This window comes from Mesoplodon mirus (assembly GCF_964341445.2).
Source record: "Mesoplodon mirus genome assembly, chromosome: 9".
NCBI classification, from domain to species: Eukaryota; Metazoa; Chordata; class Mammalia; order Artiodactyla; family Ziphiidae; genus Mesoplodon; species Mesoplodon mirus.
The window spans coordinates 19,314,970-19,334,812 of NC_138985.1; the positions used below are offsets into that span (position 1 = coordinate 19,314,970).

General features: G+C 35.7%; 1 protein-coding gene across 1 annotated transcript in view; it reads right to left on the minus strand.

Annotated features, from left to right (window-relative positions):
• ORC5 (origin recognition complex subunit 5) overlaps positions 1-19,843 on the minus strand; it is a 74,533-nt gene that overhangs the window by 17,611 nt on the left and 37,079 nt on the right. Inside the window, exon 12 of the mRNA XM_082631901.1 lies at positions 18,074-18,184. Coding sequence (XP_082488027.1) covers positions 18,074-18,184 — 111 coding nt within the window. The remainder of the gene's footprint in view (positions 1-18,073; positions 18,185-19,843) is intronic.

A 19,843-nucleotide genomic window follows, 5' to 3' on the forward strand; every position in this document is an offset into this window, starting at 1 on the left:
AGGTTAGTAATAGACATTTGAAAATCACAGATTAATCTCCCTTTATTATTAAAAATAGACTTCTTTAGTAGTTCTTTTTCTTTTAATATAGAAGATATTACTTACATTTTACTTTCCCACTGGCATTTCCTTATACTATTTCTTATAACTTCTACTTTCCTGTGATTCAAATACTCTCACGTTTAATTCAGTTCTTTAATCCAAACTGTATGCTATATTTACTCTTCTTCCATTTTCTTCATAAACACAAAATCTGTCTTTAATCTAGTTAAGTTAGAATTTCAAGAATATCTTCAGACATCTCACTGTCTTATTACTTTTACCATATTAGTTACAGCAAATTACCAAAGGCAATTAAGTTGAAACAGACAGTCCCTTGAATCACTTTCAGTTCTACCAAGATTCCATGATAAATGAATCACATAAGTTACACAAAGGATATAGTACCACTTTAAGATGTAGCAGTCAAAAAGCATTTCCAAAATATTAGTAAGATGACTGCTCAATTTGTTGGGGGGTGGGAGGGTAGGGTCTGATTTAGGAGAAGCTTATACACAAAAAATCTAAACCAAAGTGAAAACAATTAAACTGTAATGTGATTTTTCACATTAAAAAACACTTAACTTCAGAGATCTTTTACTCCTTGAACTTCCCATATGAACAAAACCAACATACAAATACATAATTTAGGAGAATGTTACATAAAGCAGGAGTACTTTGCCAGTTTATGAAAATAATGCGGAGTAAAACTGAAAAAAATCAAATACAAAGATTAACTTACGGGTTCAACATTCTGAATCTCAAACATATTAATTTATGCCTAGGTGAAAAATTCTGGAAAAAATATATGAAACTTTTGGAAAACTATTTCTATACATGTATAAGTACCAGAATACCCACCTTCCTCTCCATTATTGAATCCTTAAAATTATCTAATTTTTATTTCCCACTGCATATCCATGAAACTCTTGAGGACTTGGTCTAGGTACTGTGCATTCAAAGATGAATAGGATCATGGAAAATACTGATTTACTTCCTTGCCCAATGTTAAATGTTCATGACAAAATGATGAGGTCACATCTGCAGGCTGGCATTAATGCCTAAATATTTTGATACGGTCAGTAGGAATATGGCAAAAGTCTGTAAACAGTAAGGGTACTCAGGACCACTCAGTTTTGTATGTGAGCGTGTGCAAACATAAGATAGAGGTGGAATCAGAGTCTTTCTCATCTGCTGCAGCAGCCGAGGATTTAGTAACAACGAAAACAGACACACGAGTCACTACTGTTGTTAAGACCCCAAATGAAGGAAGTGATTTAGTTCCAGCAAATTAGAATTAACTGGAATATTTTGCAGGCTATAAAATTGATGTCTTAGAACGATTTAATCTTTGTTGGGGAAAAGCTCTCTAAATAATGGCAAAATATACTTGAATATTTTGAAATCTTTTTTAGCACTGTCCAATTTACAGAATGCTTTTCATCCAATTGAGCTAAAATAACCCTAAAACATATTTCATAAACAAATACTAACAACAAGCCCAGCCAGAAGAAAATGTATTTTAAAAAAAATACAGGAGGACTTCTGGTCCAGATAACATGGCACAGATTCATATTTGCAGTTCTTCCCTGCTAAGTCCAACTATAAACCCTGGAAATAACCTAAACAGCAACCAAAGGACTCTGAAAGGTGGAAAGAGGAAGGCAGACTGCTTAAGGACCCAGGAATGGAGGAATAATGTAGAGGCAGGAAGTCTGACGAATCCCCACCCAACAGCACAAGGTGACCCAGGCTCAGCATCTCCTGACACCCAATCCAGAATAGAAAGCTACCCAGGTAGGCTTATTTCTCTCCTGGACTGAACAGGAGTCCTGCCCAAAGGCTGGCAGTTGTACGTTGTGTATCTGGCAAAACTATCCCTCGTGAATGAAGTGGAAATAAAGACATTCTCAAATGAGGGAAAACTAAAGAATCTGTCACTAGTAGACCTACCTTTGAAGCATGGCTAAATGGAGCTCTTTAAACAAAAGGGAAATAATAAAAGAAGGAACCTTGAACATCAAGACAGAATACAGAACGGAAAGAGCAGAAATATGGATAAAGTAGGCTATCTCCTCATGAGTTTTCTAAATCATATTTGATTAAAAACTGACACCATCTGATAATCAAGACAATGATATTTAAAAAGTGGGAAAGTTAAAATAACCTAAACGTAAGTACGGTTATCCTATTTCATTGGAAGTAGTAAAACATTGATACCACTTACAGGACTAAACATGCCATTACCATATTACCCAGAAATTGCACCCTTTGGGCATGTTCACACAAAAACCTGTATATGAACATTCATAGTAGTTTTATTTGTGACAGCCAAAAACTGGAAAGAACCCAGATACCCTTCAATGGGTGAATGGTTAAACAAACTGTATATTCCATATCATGGAATACAACTCAGTAGTAAAAAAGAATGAACTATTGGTACATGCAACAATTTGGATGACTCTCAAAGGAATTAATTATGCTGAGTGAAAAAAAAAGCCAATCTCAAATGTTACATACTGTATGATTCCATTTAAACAAACTCTTGAAATGACAAAAATTTTAGAGGTGGAGATTAGTGGTTGCCAGGGATTAGGGGAACAGGCAAGAGAGAGGTGGGTGTGGTTATAAAAGGAGGGGTCCTTGTGATGGTAGAACCGATATATCGACTGTGGAGTGAGATACACAGACCTACACATGGAATAAAATTTCAACTAACCAAATACACACGACATACACAAAAATGAATACATGTAAAAGTGGAAAATTTGATTAAGATCAGTAGATCGCATCAATGGCCATTTCCTGGTTGTGAAACTGGGTAAAGGGCATGCAGCAAGAAAGAGCCCTTATTATTTCTTTCAACTGCACATGCATCTACAGCAACTCAAAAAATGTTTTTAATTAAAAAATAACAACACTGCTAAAATACACAAAATATAGGGGGCTTTGAGAAAGACCTTATAAACTGCCAGAAGGCATTTTATCTCAAAATATTTAAGTACCTATGAAGTAGATACTTAAACCTACTCATAGAAATAAAAACATTTTTGACCTTTATTTACAGGGATTTTAAAGAAACTATTTGATAAAATATTGCTCAAAGAGGGTAAGTTTGAGAATATTATTCAATATTGATAGGTCACTGGGGTGAGGCTATATGGGTTTTTTAAAGTTTATAGATTACAGATTTTCCCAATGAAAGCCAGATAATTAGTTGTGACTTGTGGTTCAGCCACAAGGAGGATTTGTAGCTGCTGGTTTCATGCTGTGAGCCCATAAAAATATCACAATGTTGCTCCAAACCTGTGGCTAGTACAACTTATCACATCCTCTAAAGCACAGAAGGATTACAGCAAAATTGCTATTATATAAATCCCAACCTCAGTGTTCTACATTTCCCGAAATTCTACCTTTTATTTCTATTTTTTTCAATGGTGAAAGTTTTGTTTTTGTTTGTTTGGAGGCTATAGCAACCAAATGCACTTCAAAACTTACTAAATACTAAAGTGTTCCGCTATAAAAATTATTATGAAATAAAATTATGAGCTACCCCATCAGGACTGGAATCCTTGGAGATCAATGCCTCATTTCACAGATGAGAAAACAGACATCATAAAAGGAGGACTGGTATTATCAGCCCCTAGTCAGTCACCCGTAACAAATTAATATGTTGGACATGTTAGCAGATGTTTCAAATTATTAATCCAAAAGTCCCAATGAAAAAGAATATCACATATATACCATGCAAGAGGTTTACTAGAAAACATTTTAGAGTTGTGACAAACTTTAAGTACTTAATCCTAAGAATATTTAACATATTAAAAATGCTTAGCCAAAATAATGCCTCACTTTGGGTGTTCATGAATATTAGAAGGTGGTCTGCCAAGACTATGACTACTGTAGTAAAGGCCCCAGTCAGTGCTTTTATCTTTTCTTCTACTGCTCTTCAAAGTTCCTGAGAATGACACATATGTAACTGGCATTCACTCCTGAATGGTCAGTTCTACTGAGTATCAGTGACCATGGGTAATTAGTAGTATAGGGAGTGGAACTTGTTATTGAGTCCAGGCGCTATAGATTAGACACAGGCATCGACAGATCTGTATTTACGGGCTATAGATATAGGCGTTGTACTAGGCACTTTATTTTATTTATTTATTTATTTTTAACATCTTTATTGGAGTATAATTGCTTTACAATGTGTACTAGGCACTTTGATTCCTTCAGTCCTCACAACAGCACAGCCACAAGTTAGGCTCTTTTTCGAGAAAAGGAAACATCTTCAGAGAGGTTAGTAAATATTCAAGATCACTGAGCTAATAGTGGTAAGAGTTACATCTGAATCCAAAGCTTATACTCCTTACACTACCCCAAAGGGAGATGCAGAATATAGGGAAGAGATCATCGTATTGAGACAGACTAGGGAAAGCTTTACAGAAGGCACCAATAAGGAAAAGTGAGTAAAAAGACAACTCTGAAAGCATTCCACAGTGAAAGGGGACACTGTGAGTCTGCTGGAGGTTAGAAACCCAGCAGCAAAGGCACTGCAGATAAAACAGAGGAAAAAACTTAAATGAAATTGTAGCAAAAAGGATCAAGAAGTATCTCAACATAGGCAGATGTCCTGCCCCAGGGATACAGGTAAATAGCCTTAAGAATTAACAATCAACAATCCTGTGAACAAAATTATCAGATATGAGAGGTGTGATATTACCAAAGTAATATTAATGTGGAATTTATTAATCTTATGACACTTAAACTTTTCATCAATCAAATTTCATATTATATTAGACATAAAATTACTGTTTTTAACATTTAATTTTTAAAAGATAAATTAAGGTGGAGGAAAAAGCACCATTTCTTAAAATCTGAAATTATTAGACAACACTGAAAATGGTATCCCAAAGCAAAACTTCCTATACATTTGTGGATTAAAGATAATTTACCAAAAAAGTTCATGACTATAAATCATACAAAATATATAATAGTTGAATAAATTAACAGTTAGGATACACATTAAAAAATTTTAAAGCAAAGATATGAAAAGGTCTTTCCTGAAACACTGGAATAATTGTCAAGAAATACCATTTTAATTACTTAAGTAAATTTAAATCTCTGTGGGGAAATTATTCCTCCCCTTCTTGGTTTCTATCACCTATGAAGACATATTCCTTTGCCAATAATTTTCAGATTTTAGGGAAGTATACACTGTTTTCCACAGCTGTTTTTGTTGTCTATTGTATCAAGCTCAAATTCAAATGAATGGATTAGCCTAGGAAATGGGTTTTCTTTTTCAAAGTGAGGATTTAGATTTTGTGCTAGGAAATACAGAATAAAGTTTTAAAAGAAAGTTGTACAAAAAGTCAGTCACTTTACCTCTAAGTTTTAGCCATGTTTCCACTGATGTTTCTCCTAAAAATATAAATTCTGGTTTTTACTCTTTGCTTTAAAAATAAACAAACAAAACTAAAAATCTGAAGCATCTTACTACCAAAGAGAATAGTATTTCCGTAGTCTTTAAACACACACACACACACATATAAACACACATATATATGTAACATACTGACACTAATTAAAGGATTTTATTTTACTTTAGCTTAAAATAATCAGTCTACCTAATTCAAAAGCCAAAATATTTATTTTTTCCCCTCTGACTAGCACCTATGTCATGACTGAGGCATTCACAAAGAAAAATAAAAGCTAAAAACCTCCTTAAACATAAAATGTTTTAAAATTTACATCTTTAATGGGGTTGTACAATATTTGCTTAGTTAATCTTTGCTCTGTGTACTATTATGTTCTTTGTTCTCATCTATCTAGGGGATGAGCTGATTATTTATGTCTTAACAATAGGAGTTCATGTACCACAGGGAGGATTTTTTTTCTTAATCCGAGAGGCAGTCACTAACAAGCTTCAGCTGGAAGTGCTTGATGTTAGAACAGTGTGAACCTGTTCCTGGGCTAATAAACTATGTTCTTTCTGCCAACAAAAGGAAATCAATTTACAACTGTAATTAAATTTTAACATGCTCATTATTTTTATACTTTCATAGGTTAGTATATATGTCAATTGATTTGTGAAATATCCTATCCTGCTTGTTTTGGAAGAGCTTTACCATCTGAAACATTAAATTATTTAAATAAAAAAACTTAACATGTCAGTGTATGAGGTCCACCCAACAAGCAACACATTTGATCTGATTTCAGGCAATGTGATAATTCATGAACATATGGCATATATCAAGAAGAGTTCAACCGACATTTTTATGCATACAAAGGAGAGATAGTGAGTGCAGCAATGGAAGGGAGGGAAATACTCTCTTTTATTTTAACTTATTTTAAGCTAATTCAACTTAAAAATCATCACAGTGGGGCTTCCCCAGTGGCGCAGTGGTTAAGAAACCATCTGCCAATGCAGGGGACACAGTTCGAGCCCTGGTCTGATAAGATCCCACATGCTGCGGAGCAACTAAGCCCGTGAGCCACAACTACTGAAGCCCACGCACCTAGAGCCATGCTCTGCAACGAAAAGTCACCGCAATGAGAAACGCACACCGCAATGAAGAGTAGACCCCGCTCACCACAACTAGAGAAAGCCTGTGTGCAGCAACGAAGACCTAATGCAGCCAAAAATAAATAAGTAAATAAATTTATAAAGAAAAAGCATCACCATGAATTTGTATTTTAAAAAAAGGCAGGTTGGGGCTTCCCTGGTGGCGCAGTGGTTGAGAGTCCGCCTGCCGATGCAGGGGATACGGGTTCGTGTCCTGGTCTGGGAGGATCCCACGTGCCGCAGAGTGGCTGGGCCCGTGAGCCATGGCCGCTGAGCCTGCGCGTCCGGAGCCTGTGCTCCGCAACGGGAGAGGCCACAACAGTGAGAGGCCCGCATACTGCAAAAAAAAAAAAAAAAAAAAAAAAAAAGGCAGGGAACGGACTGTTACTCTTCAAAACACTCAGATAAACAAAAAGTGGCATGAATGTTTATACCTAGAGGAACTGAAGACAGCACCTCTAATCTCTGGAACTTTTTAGCGTACAGATGACTGCAGATCTTTAGTATCCAGAAAGACCCTAACTTCATGCTTAGAAGAATGGGAAGTCATTCATTCAATGAGTGAATCCCATGTTCAAGGCACAGTGCAAGAGACACAAAAATGAAGACAAAGTCTGTGCCCTCAAAGAATTCAGGGTTATCAGGGGAGACAAACGTATAATACAATGGCAATAACACAATATGAGTGCTATACTAGTGATATGGATAAATCCAATTACCTGACTTTGGAAAAGGTAATGACTACTAGGAAGGGAGGCAAAATGTGAATTCACTGAGGAATGGCATTTGGGGGGTGGACCAGGACACGTAAAAGAGAGTTCAACAGTGGGGAGGACTGCACATGTAACAACACAGCAAGGAAAACGGGTAATGCTTTCAGTGAAGAAAACACCGTACTGTGAATGGTGCACAAGATGAAGAAAGACAGTGGCAGAAAATAGTGCCAGGCTCTGAAGGGCCTCACAAGAAATGCTATGAATGTAGACTTGGTGGTGTAGATAATGCAACTCACTAAAAAAGCGTAAGCAGAAAAATAGGACCATATCTATCTTTTAAGATTTTTGCTGATGACTGTATGCAAAATGAATTTGAAGATGCCAGTGTCAGGGAGACCAGTTAGGACAGTGTTGCAATGGTCTAACTAAGAAATAATGAAGCCGTGGATTTAAGGCAATGGCAGTGGAGGTGGGAAGAAAGGAGTAAGTTTGAGACATTTGTGTTTAGGAAGAAAAACAGACTGGGCTTGTTGAACAACTAAGTGAAGTGAAAACAAAAGAGGGTTCAGAGACAATTTTTCCATTTAACTAAACTAAAAACCAGAAACTGTATTATCCTTGTTTTCCTAGTACCTAACACATTGTGCATGCCACGAAGTATGTGCTTAGTAAAGGATGAACAAGCAGGACTTCCCTGGTGGCGCAGTGGTTGAGAGTCCGCCTGCCGATGCAGGGGACACAGGTTCGTGCCCTGGTCTGGGAAGATCCCCATGGGCCCGTGAGCCATGGCCTCTGAGCCTGCGCGTCCGGAGCCTGCGCTCCGCAACGGGAGAGGCCACAACAGTGAGAGGCCCACGTACCGCAAAAAAAAAAAAAAAAAAAAAAAGGATGAACAAGTAAATGACAAGTTTTGAAAACTTAGGTAAGGCTGAAAAAATCACAGAAAAAGGTTTAGGGAATACTTTGGTTTTGGATATATCAGGTGTTGATAAACATGGCACATTCAGGTCTGATTGTTCTGTTGGCAATCTGGGTCCAGAGACAGAGGAAAAGGACTAGAAATACAGAATTCAAAAGTTATCAGCATAGGATTTCCCTGGTGGTCCAGTGGTTAAGAATTGGTCTTGCAATGCAGGGGATGCCGGTTCGATCCCTGGTCGGGGAACTAAGATCCCACATGCTGCGGGGCAACTGAGCCCGCGTACCACAACTACTGAGTCCGCACGCTCTGAAGCCAGCGTGCCACAACTAGAGAGAAGCCCACACACCGCAACAAAGAGCCCGGGTACCACAACGAAAAGATTCCGCATGCCACAACTAAGACCCAACATGACCAAAAAAATAAATCAGTAAATAAATATTTTTTTTAAAAAGTGATCAGCATACACATAGCATTTGAAGCCAAGGGAATACATAAGACACTCTCAGAAAACCTAGTTCCCCTTCTTATTCCTAATTATTGGAAATTCAGCTCTCCACCACTATTCAGTGGCCAAGGTGAGAGAACACCTTAGGTTCTAGAGGTGACTTGGGAACAAGGACCTTAATGTCTCATCTAGGGGAAAGGACGAGGACTTGGTGCAGCACCAGCTCATGGGAAGTGTCTACTATGGGTAGATGAGGCCAATATCCTCCAGAGGACTCGGATTAGTTGTGAGCTGACAAGGAATCAGGACAATTTCTCATAGGAAACCCCCTTAAGCATCAACATTTCTTTTAATCAACTTTTTACAGAGTATTTTAAAATGTAGCACACATTTCCATAATGTAGATTTTTTCTACATCATTTAACTCCTAAATTGTTCTTATTAAAACTCCTATCCTCATTAAAACAATCCAGTCATAAATCTCTAAGGTATGCATTTGCCTATATAGTCTCTGTATTAACAGATTTACTTGAATAGTCATGTATAAGCACATATCCATATAAACTTTTTTGTACGTGCTTTCAGCAAAATATTTGCAAAGTCAAATAAAATTTATTGGTGTTCAATATTTTTCCCCAAAAACTGTGAATAAAGGGTATATATTTGGTATATTTATTAGAAAGGTAGTCATAAAATATTGCCTACAAAAGTAAGGTTCCAAGATATTATTTTATTCAACAGTTGAAGGCATAATTTATGCAGTATTTCTACCCCTTAGGCAGTATCTTACATGTCACCCTTAAGCAATGGTTCCATTTCTCTAGAGTTCAGTAAACATGCCTACTGCTGGGCTGATATATTCACAAAGGCAAAGTGGTTACACTGAAGAAATTTAACAGCAGATTTAGGGAAGACAGGAGAAAGGTAGGGGTAAACACTGTCCTTCTACAAATGAAAATGAGAAAGATTTTATCCCTGGGCAACACAGTAAAATATACTTGTGCTTTTTATTACCCTTGGTTATACTTAGTGTTCCTTAAAACAACAGTGCAGCTGGTGAAAATCTTAGTTCAACTGTACTCTTTCCAAATATGAAGCACGACAAAACGGTTTTTAAAAAGTCCCCTGAAGGGCTTCCCTGGTGGCGCAGTGGTTGGGAGTCCGCCTGCCGATGCAGGGGACGCGGGTTCGTGCCCCGGTCCGGGAGGATCCCACATGCCTTGGAGTGGCTGGGCCCGTGAGCCATGGCCGCTGGGCCTGCGCATCCGGAGCCTGTGCTCCGCGGCGGGAGAGGCCACAGCAGTGAGAGGCCCGCGTACCGGAAAAAAAAAAAAAAAAAAAAGTCTCCTGAAATAGACACCTACTACAGGGTGGTCTGATAGGCAGAATGGTAATACATCCACACCAAGGGTAGTAGGAGATTTCAGAATCTAATTTACTGCGGTGGAGTAAGAGCATCACGATGGTAAGGCTCTTCCCTGCTAGAGAAGAGCCCGCCTCTATCAAACAGCACCCCTGCTGACCTATTCATCAGCAAAGTAGGCATTAAGTAAGGCTCTCGCACTATCTATGGAATGGAATGCCTCAGAATTTCATTTGTGGTTAAGAAAAAAACATAGTAAGATTATTAGAAAATGTTAGCATTTGGGATATTTCCTGTGATTTACATAATTTACCTTAATGGCATCAAGCGTTTCAGTTGTATATTATACAGACACTGGAATGCTGGTACAAGTCAAATGGAACAGCAAAATTGCAAGAGAAGAGCTTTTCACATTTTCTAATGCTCTAGTAACCAGGGAATTCGTTTTTAGGAAAACTGCCCCTTTTGTTCACCAACTACATTATCTATAAAATAATTCTCATACTTAAATCATTTCATATGAATACCATATATAGCTAGATTTTAGGATATTACATTTTATGTTTACAAGGTTCAAATTCTTATCTAAGCAATATATGCAAAGGACACTATTTCATCAACTATGATTTCTGAAGTTCTGTGATTATCATTTGATAAATATAATTACCTTTTAAAAAATATAAATCAAATTATAGTTTATATAATACACAAACTAATTTTTTAAGATAAAGAGGCTTTATAAGCCTATAAAATGAGTTTATTTGGTTAAAGTGCTTTTGGTTAAAAATCTATAAAAGTAGTTTGAAATACTGCAAAGAGTGACATAATAACTTTTAATCATAAGGTATCTGAAATGTAGCCATGTAACTTTAAGAAAAGCCACTTAGTGTATAATATGCTATGCATAATACACTTATTGTCCATACTTAAGTTTCAAGTTTTAACGGATTGTTTGATACCAATGTCATAATTTAATGATTAACAAAATTTAGTTATGACATAGGCATCAAACAATTGTGCTCCATAACACTAAGTTCAAGGAATGTCTGAATGAAAATTTCAACAAATAGGTTTGTTATTTTACTTAGAAGAAGACATTTAAATATCTATATTATCAAATATCATGGACTACTGAAGTGAAAATCCTATTTTTATATATTCACTTTACAAATTTAAGTATTAGTTTTCACTTCAAGTATTTAAGTATTAGTTCCTTCAGCACGAATTAACTCGTGTATAATCTGGCAGTTGCACACAATACTAAGGAAGGGCAGAGGAAGCCACAGACTGACCATAAGGTCCTTGAGGGCAAGAACTGCATTTTCTTGGCTTTTGTCTTCTCTTTACATATAACACAGAGCGTGGAACATAATAGGCCCTTAATAAACATCTGTTAAATGGAATTTCAAGCAGACAAAGAACACTTTTAATTCCAACTACGGGGAAAAAAGATCAATACTGACTTTGAATCTGAAGCTTGAATTATATTACGTTTAAACATTTTTAATTGAATAAATATGGACAAAATCCCTTCACCTTAAAAAAAACCTGAAAATTATAGAAATGTTCTATATATCTACCTATAGCTGAAGAAAAATGCCAAATCTGTTTTTGGTTGAATAAATAAATGTAACCTGCCCTAAAATTAATAGCAAAAACATCTTCCTACAGCTATAGCAAACTAGAGATTAAGCGTCTACTTCAAAAACTTCCATACGTAAAATAACTAAATCATTTTGCTTTCTGATTAATGATAAATTCATTTCAAAAATACCAAAATAGGGCTTCCCTGGTGGCGCAGTGGTTAAGAATCCACCTGCCAATGTAGGGGACACAGGTTCAAGCCCCGGTCTGGGAAGATCCCACATGCTGCGGAGAAGCTAACCCCATGCGCCACAACTACTGAGCCTGCACTCTAGAGCCCGCGAGCCACAACTACTAAAGCCTGCACACTCTAGGGCCCGTGCTCCGCAACAAGAGAAGCCACGGCAACGAGAAGCCTGCGCACCACAATGAAGAGTAGCCTCTGCTCGCCGCAACTAGACAAAGCCTGCGTGCAGTTAACAAAGACCCAACACAACCAGCCAAACAAACAAACAAATAAAATTATTTTGAAACCCCAAAATAATTAGTTTAAATATATCCTTACCATAAACCAACACTTAAATGAGCAAAAATCATAAGGTTAACTAAATGCTACTACAATTAATGCAACACTTGTGGGAAAAGATCAAGTTGATTTATGACTAAAAAGTTAAACTGATACAACAAACGTAAGTCCAAATATATTCCAATATATAGTATCATGATGTGAGTTCAAAAGAAAATGGGAATGTGTATTTTTGAAAAAATATATATATTACTACACTTGGCTCCATAATGCTTTTTATTTATACTCTTGAAAATAAATTTAAAAGGACATTTTAACTTAAAATTTTTTCTTATTAAATTATGCACAACTAAATAGGAAACGATTCAGAAATTAAATATTAATTACTGAAAAATACAACGTCAATTTGGTACACAGAAATAAAGAACTATGCTCCTTTTCTCATTTTTCAGTTGTTTCTTGAAATTAATCCAGAGTGCACTTTCTTACAATAAAAAAGAACTTATTATTTTAAACCTCCCAAACTGTAGAATTACAGCGAACTACCTTCAAAAGTAATTTCTCAAAATGCTAACTGATCAAATAAAATCAATAATAATATGTGATATAAGTATATGTGTCACTGAATGTCCTTAACTTTTTAAAGATAATTTTCCTTTTAAAAGTCACTTTAGAAACCTGTACCAATAATTTCAGAAATAAACTCTTCAGCAATTTTATCCTCTGGGAAAATATACAGCAATATGGCTTAATATTTTATTTTATTTTATTTTTATTTTATTTTATTTATTTACTTATTTTTGGCTGCGTTGGGTCTTCATTGCTGTGCACGGACTTTCTCTAGTTGCGGCGAGTGGGGGCTACTCTTCGTTGCGGTGAGCGGGCTTCTCATTGCAGTGGCTCCTCGTTGCGGAGCACAGGCTCTAGGTGCACAGGCTTCAGTAGTTGTGGCGCACGGGCTTAGTTGCTCTGCGGCATGTGGGATCTTCCCGGACTGGGGCTTGAACCCATGTCCCCTGCACTGGCAGGCGGATTCTTAACCACTGCGCTACCAGGAAAATCCCAATATTTTAAAATAAATGATATATCTGACTATCTTAAAGAACTGTTCTCCTACTGCCTTCACCTAACTACAAGAGTATGGAGGGGCACCTAACTACAAGAATATGGAGGGGGTAGGCAAGGTTGAGTAAGAGAAGATACAGAAATATCAAAACAATGAAATAAATCATTCAAAAGTTTCCAAACAATTTATCATTTTTCTTCAAGACAAAAAAAGATAAATTAAAAGCATAATCTGGTTTTAATATACTTTTGAAAAAAGACAATTCAATCATATCTTTTAAAGATAATAAATGGTCTTCAAAAATGTATCTCATAGGGCTTCCCTGGTGGCGCAGTGGTTGAGAGTCCGCCTGCCAATGCAGGGTACATGGGTTCGTGCCCCGGTCCGGGAAGATCCCACATGCGGCGGAGCGGCTAGGCCTGTGGGCCATGGCCACTGAGCCTGTGCTCCGCAACGGGAGAGGCCACAACAGTGAGAGGCCCGCGTACCACCAAAAAAAAAAAAAAAAAAAAAAATTGTATCTCATAACTAACTTTTGAAGGTAATACCTACACAAATCACCATTTCTTGCTTATAAATAAATGGTATTCTATTTACATTCTATTCATGCTGATAGGAGAAAAGAATGAAAACACCAGAATTAATGATTCATCATTCATGAAGTTTAGGTATATATAGAAAGGCTACATTTATTTTATTTGAATGAATTTTTTAAAATGACCCGTGATCATGAATGTAAAATTGTATAAGGATTTGGATAAGATAAAATTATCTTAAAGGTCTAAGAAAAATTTCAAAACTATATTTCAGTTCAATAAATTTGAGCATTAACCTATTGTAAAATGTTAAAAGTGCTGTTATTCCCTTACTTTTTTATGAAACTAAAAAGTTAATGAGAATTTTATCTAAAATTTAATAAAGAATAAAGAAATTGAGAAGAATGCCAACTACAATACACTACTATTACTCAACTATTATGAATTTGACTATTATTCTCAATTGAACTTTTAATAATATTAGAGATTCCTTAAGCTACTATTTTTATAACTTTATGACAGAATAGATTTAAATAGATTTAAATGAATGTGATGGAAATAAACTTTTGCTTCAAAAGGATTTTGAATGTATATACCACATTTAATCAATTTATTATATGTGAAAAATTATAAGTAATTATGTAACTGGTAAATGAAGCTATAAAATAACACATTACTGTAAAGCAAATCCTTAAAACAGTTGCAGTTAGACAAAATGAAAAGAAAAATAATACTTTACCATCTCATACAGACATATTATAACCAATAAAAAGCAATTTGGTTCCAGGTGGAAAATATTCATGCAAAACAATTCCTTACCAATTTTATTTACATTTTCATGAAAGTGTAAAAGTGTGAGCGTGAGTACATAACATTAAATATCTTCAGGCAAATTTGTTTTGAAAATAAACTAATGTGTTAAATTAACAAACAGCTCTCTCTAAATATCAAAGACAATATTAACAAGTAAAGCTAGGTTTTCCTGCTCATTTTAAAGCTAGAATGCAACAATATTGCCATCTAGTGTTCACATCAAGTACTTCCAACAGAAATGTCATATTTTTGTTTTGCACTTAAAAAATTGTGTACAGGTTAAATATAAATTATCATTCCTATGGGCAAGAGTACAGTTTTGATGGATAAATAAAAGGAAATAAATAGAAAAAGTCACTAAGAGATAATGGGAAGAAAAAATATAAGGCACTTGGGAGAAATACCTTTCTTTTGGATTCAATTTCTGCCACATTTTGTTCTTAAACATGGTATATGTTATCTGATTTTCTTTGATACTCTACTGACCAAACAAAAGTAAAGGTAGGGCTTCCCTGGTGGCGCAGTGGTTGAGAGTCCGCCTGCGGATGAAGGGGACACGGGTTCGTGCCCCGGTCCGGGAAGATCCCACATGCCGCGGAGCGGCTGGGCCCGTGAGCCATGGCCGCTGAGCCTGCGTATCCGGAGCCTGTGCTCCGCAACGGGAGAGGCCACAACAGTGAGAGGCCCGCGTACCGCAAAAAAAAAAAAAAAAAAAAAAAAAAAAAAAAGTAAAGGTAAACTTCCTAGGGCTAGTTATACAGTCACCCCCCGGTATCTGCTGGGGATTGGTTCCAGGATACCACCCACCACCCCTCCATACCAAATCCCGAGGATGTTCAAGTCCCTCATATAAAACAGCATAGTATTTGCACATAACCTATGCACATCCTCCCATACCCTGAAACCTTCTCTAGATTACCTATAGTACCTACTACACTGTAAATGCTATGTAAATAGCTGCCAGTGAGGCAAATTCAAGTTCTGCTTTTTTGAACTTTCTGAACTTTTTTTCTGAATATTTTCAATCTGTGGTTGGTTGAATCTGTGGATGCAGAACCTACGGATATGGAGGGATGACTGTAACTATCCCTTTGTACCGCCCCCCGCCCCACCTTTGTATCCCAAATGAAATCACTGAGATCAAGTCCTAAATGATTTCTCATCAAATAAACAAGTTCATTTAAAGCAGTGTTTTAAATATACAAAATTTATCATTTTGATTACTGCTCGTTAGAAGAGATAAAGAATAAAAAGACTGAGGTTGTTAACGTTGAAACGAATTTAGCTTCATTAAAACATAAAGATACATTTGGGGTTACATTGTTTCATTACAACATTACAGGCATTACTGAAAACAAAGACTGGCGACATTGTTCATCTATAAGCAGAGCCTCGGAGTAGCTAGTAGATCTCTAAATCAGCAGCCTATCGTTATTTTTGACTGTCCATCCCTATGAACCTAGACCTGCTGCTAGGAGATGCTCTACCGATGTTAGGTGCAGTATGTAAGGTGTGACGTGTGGTGGTGGCAGTATTAATACTAGATCAGAATGACAACGACTGCTACTGCTGCTACAGTATGACCCCGCTTACTGTCACCTCATCTGGTGTGACACTTCACAACTGTGTCTTGCTTTTTTTCCTAGTCCCACACCTTTGGTCATATTATCCTCCCTCTTAGAGCTCTATAAATGCTATCCATTGGAAACAAGATGTCAGCTAATTTTACTATTATTTTTCCTTGTTTACTCATCTTTGTACAACAAACATGTTGTATATAAATTAGAAATATTTAAAGAAAAAAATCCTACTGATTCTCTATAGCCCGGCCCCATTTTTCACTTTTTCTGTGATACCTTCAAGTTCTCTCCTCTTGTCCAATGCAAAAGTGATCTCTTTCTAAACTTCTCAGCAGCACTATCTAGCATTCACTTACAGCCTTACAATATTACTTCTATGTACGTGTCTTTTTTATCACCCCCCAGAATAAATTATAAGCTCTCTGGAAGAAAGAAATGCACATTTATTATCCTTCTTTGTGTCTCCCACAAACGTAATTTTTGGGCACCCAAGAAATATTAATCACATGTGATACAAACACCTTTCTGCTCTGTTTAGAAGCACTGTCTCCTTCACTTCCCTAGGCTTTAATTCTCAAAGATTTACTCATTTTGTCATAGTGGGAAAATCACTTAATCTCTCTGAGGCTCAATTCCTTACAATAAAGATCATAATACCTGATGTCTATTTCACAGTTATTGCAACAGCAAAAACAAAACAAAAACCTCACGTTACATGTAGAAAGCTACTAATAAAATGTACAGTTTGACTAAAAATTAATTTCAGACAAAAGCATTTAAATATATATATACACATGCATACACACACACGGCAAAAAAATCCCTGTAATACAGATTAAAACTGAATTAGATTTTTAAAACTATCAGCATTAGGGCTACCATCCACCTACCCATCTAGCTAGTTATTTACATAACCTAATAACTCACTAGACTACCATTCTTCAAAAATGTAATAAATGTAGATATGATTTTCTATAAAATTGACTTATATAAAAATTATCTAACTTTAATGTTGAGCACATTGAGAACATAGCTATTTTTGGTCCCCAAAGACTTCTTTAAATGAAGAATCAAAAGTTACTATCACGCATTAGATTACAAAGTCTCATATCCATTCAGGAACCAAATTTATTTGAAGTGAATTAAAATGTAAATGCTATTATTTACATGTTTTTCAACCTAAAAGCATATACATAAAATAAAATGCTCACTGAAACATCTGAGGTGACTTTCCTTTTCAATAAATACTAGTTACATCATTTGGTTTTTCTTCTATCCATTCATACCATGTGCTAAGTGCTGTTTTTCTGGACCATTTAAGAAATCTACTGTGACTGTATTTTTAACAAATAAGTTTTTCTTAAATGTCACCTAAAAAAAGAACTGTAGCTACTTTATAAATGTCTTATTTCCTATTTTTATGCTAGTGCTGCCATCTAGTGAAAATTTTAAGAACTTAATCATTTTGGAAAATATCAATATATCATTTTTTTTAAAATGCATACTATCAACCTGCAAAGTATATATATGAGGAATAAGAAGATTATGGATTATTTTCTTATAAATACATTTCTAAATTTTTTCATTAAATTATATTTCTATATTTTTAATCATGAAGGCACTTTATTTAATCAGCAAGATTATAATCATTTAAAAATTCCTTCATTGACAAAAAGAATAAGACCAGAAACAACAAGTTGTTTCTGTCATCAAATTATACCTTTAAATATATGCAATTCAGTAACACCCTCGAAAATTCTATATTTGGAATTTCAATTACTTACCAAGAACGTTGTTCATTACATAGTTAAATTAGTAACTTATGCTGACCAAAAATCTAAATGCCTGGAACTATACTGATCAGATTACCTGAAGGATTCCATAAAGGTAAAGATGATACATAATAACCGATCATTAACATTACCTGGGAGAAGATATTTGCTGTTGGAGCAACTCTGCTATCCACAATACTATATAATATTGCGAGTAATCTGTCTAGTGGAAACGGTTTTGGTCCGAGGAGATGATTGCTTGTCTATAAGAAAAAAAGATCATGGATTTTCTTCTTACAGCAGATCACTCACTTTCTGTACTATAAATTCCAATAACAACTTATTTACATTGTATACAGTTCCCCTAAGAGGCTAATAAATCTAACTTGCAATCTCTAAAACTTTACCTGATATTATCATGATTTATCTTTCAACATTTTCTTCAAGATGTTCTGATTTACATCAACAAATATTAAAGGACTCACAAGTTACCCAGTCTAGGCCCGAACATCACCCCTATTTTGCTGTTGTAACCAGATGTTAAGTGACTTAGCCAAGTCATCTGTCGACAGTGTACAACCAAAACAAGGGTCTAGGCCTTAACCCCTAGATTAGAGCTTACTACCAACTCCTCACCATTCCTTTGTGCCACTGCCTGAAAAATGTATTTGTTCAACATTAATAGTTCTAAAAAGATCAGTTATAGTAAATACTAGCTTAGAAAATGAATGCAGTGTTTCACAGTATGTGAATAAGCTGTCAGTCGGAAACAATAAAATTTATTAAAAATTTTTAAGATTGTAAAATGTTCATACTTGTCTACAAAGTCAATGGTACAATTACTTGTCATTAGAAAACTGCAGTGCTCAAGGGTCTACAGATAATTAGATAATTCTATTAGATAATTTTAGTAGCAATGTAATAATTTAAGTACTCTATATGAGCAAGGACAAATAAAATGAGCAGCTTTATTTACAAGCATGGGAATAACTATTTCTTTAAAAGAATGACTGTAAGTAAAAAAAAAACCTACTCAGAATTACAAAATGAAGTATTTACCTCAGCTATTTATATCTAAAACATAGTTTAGAAATCATTTTCCAGGTATCAGTTTATATGCTTTTCTTATTAAATACTTCAAACATTTAGAAAAGAGATTCATGAATACCAATACAACCACCCAATTTTATCACATCCAAACATTATGCAATTTGTGCAAAAAAAGCATCAGATCACATTACAAACTGAAGCTCCCTTGCATCCCTCCCACATACCACTCTCCCCTTCCCTCCCTAGAAGGAACCACCATCCAGAATTTGGTGTTTTTATCATTTTCATGACAATTTTTAAACTACTACTGCTATATATGTGTCCATAAACAATACACAGCGTTGTCTGCATAACCTAATATCTCAAATAAATGATATCATTTTGGACATAGCACTCTACCAAACTTTTTTCCTTCAACATTATGTTTTTGAGATTTATTCATTGTGATACATGTAGCTCTAGTCCATTTTTAAATTATCCTACAGAATTCCATTTCATGACAAATCACTGTCTACCCTAAAAAATTAATCCCTATAATTCATCACAAAGAATACTGTGATGGCCAGTTGTGTACATTTCTCCTTGCACACGTGTGAACTTCTCTGTAGGACTGCTCGATTCAAGTAGGGGGCAGAGAATGCTATGTGTTCATCAACACTGCTTCTTCTTGGGCATGTAGAAAGACTACATGTCTCAGTCTCTCCTGCAGTTAGATGCACGCCATCTGAGTTCTGGCCAACAGAATATGGGTGGCAGCAATGTGAGCTACTACCAAACCTGGCCTTTCAAACCACTGGATCCTTATTCTTCTTTACCTTTGGTGACAACTTAAGAGGCCACCATGTTTCACGAGACGTCACTATACCACCATA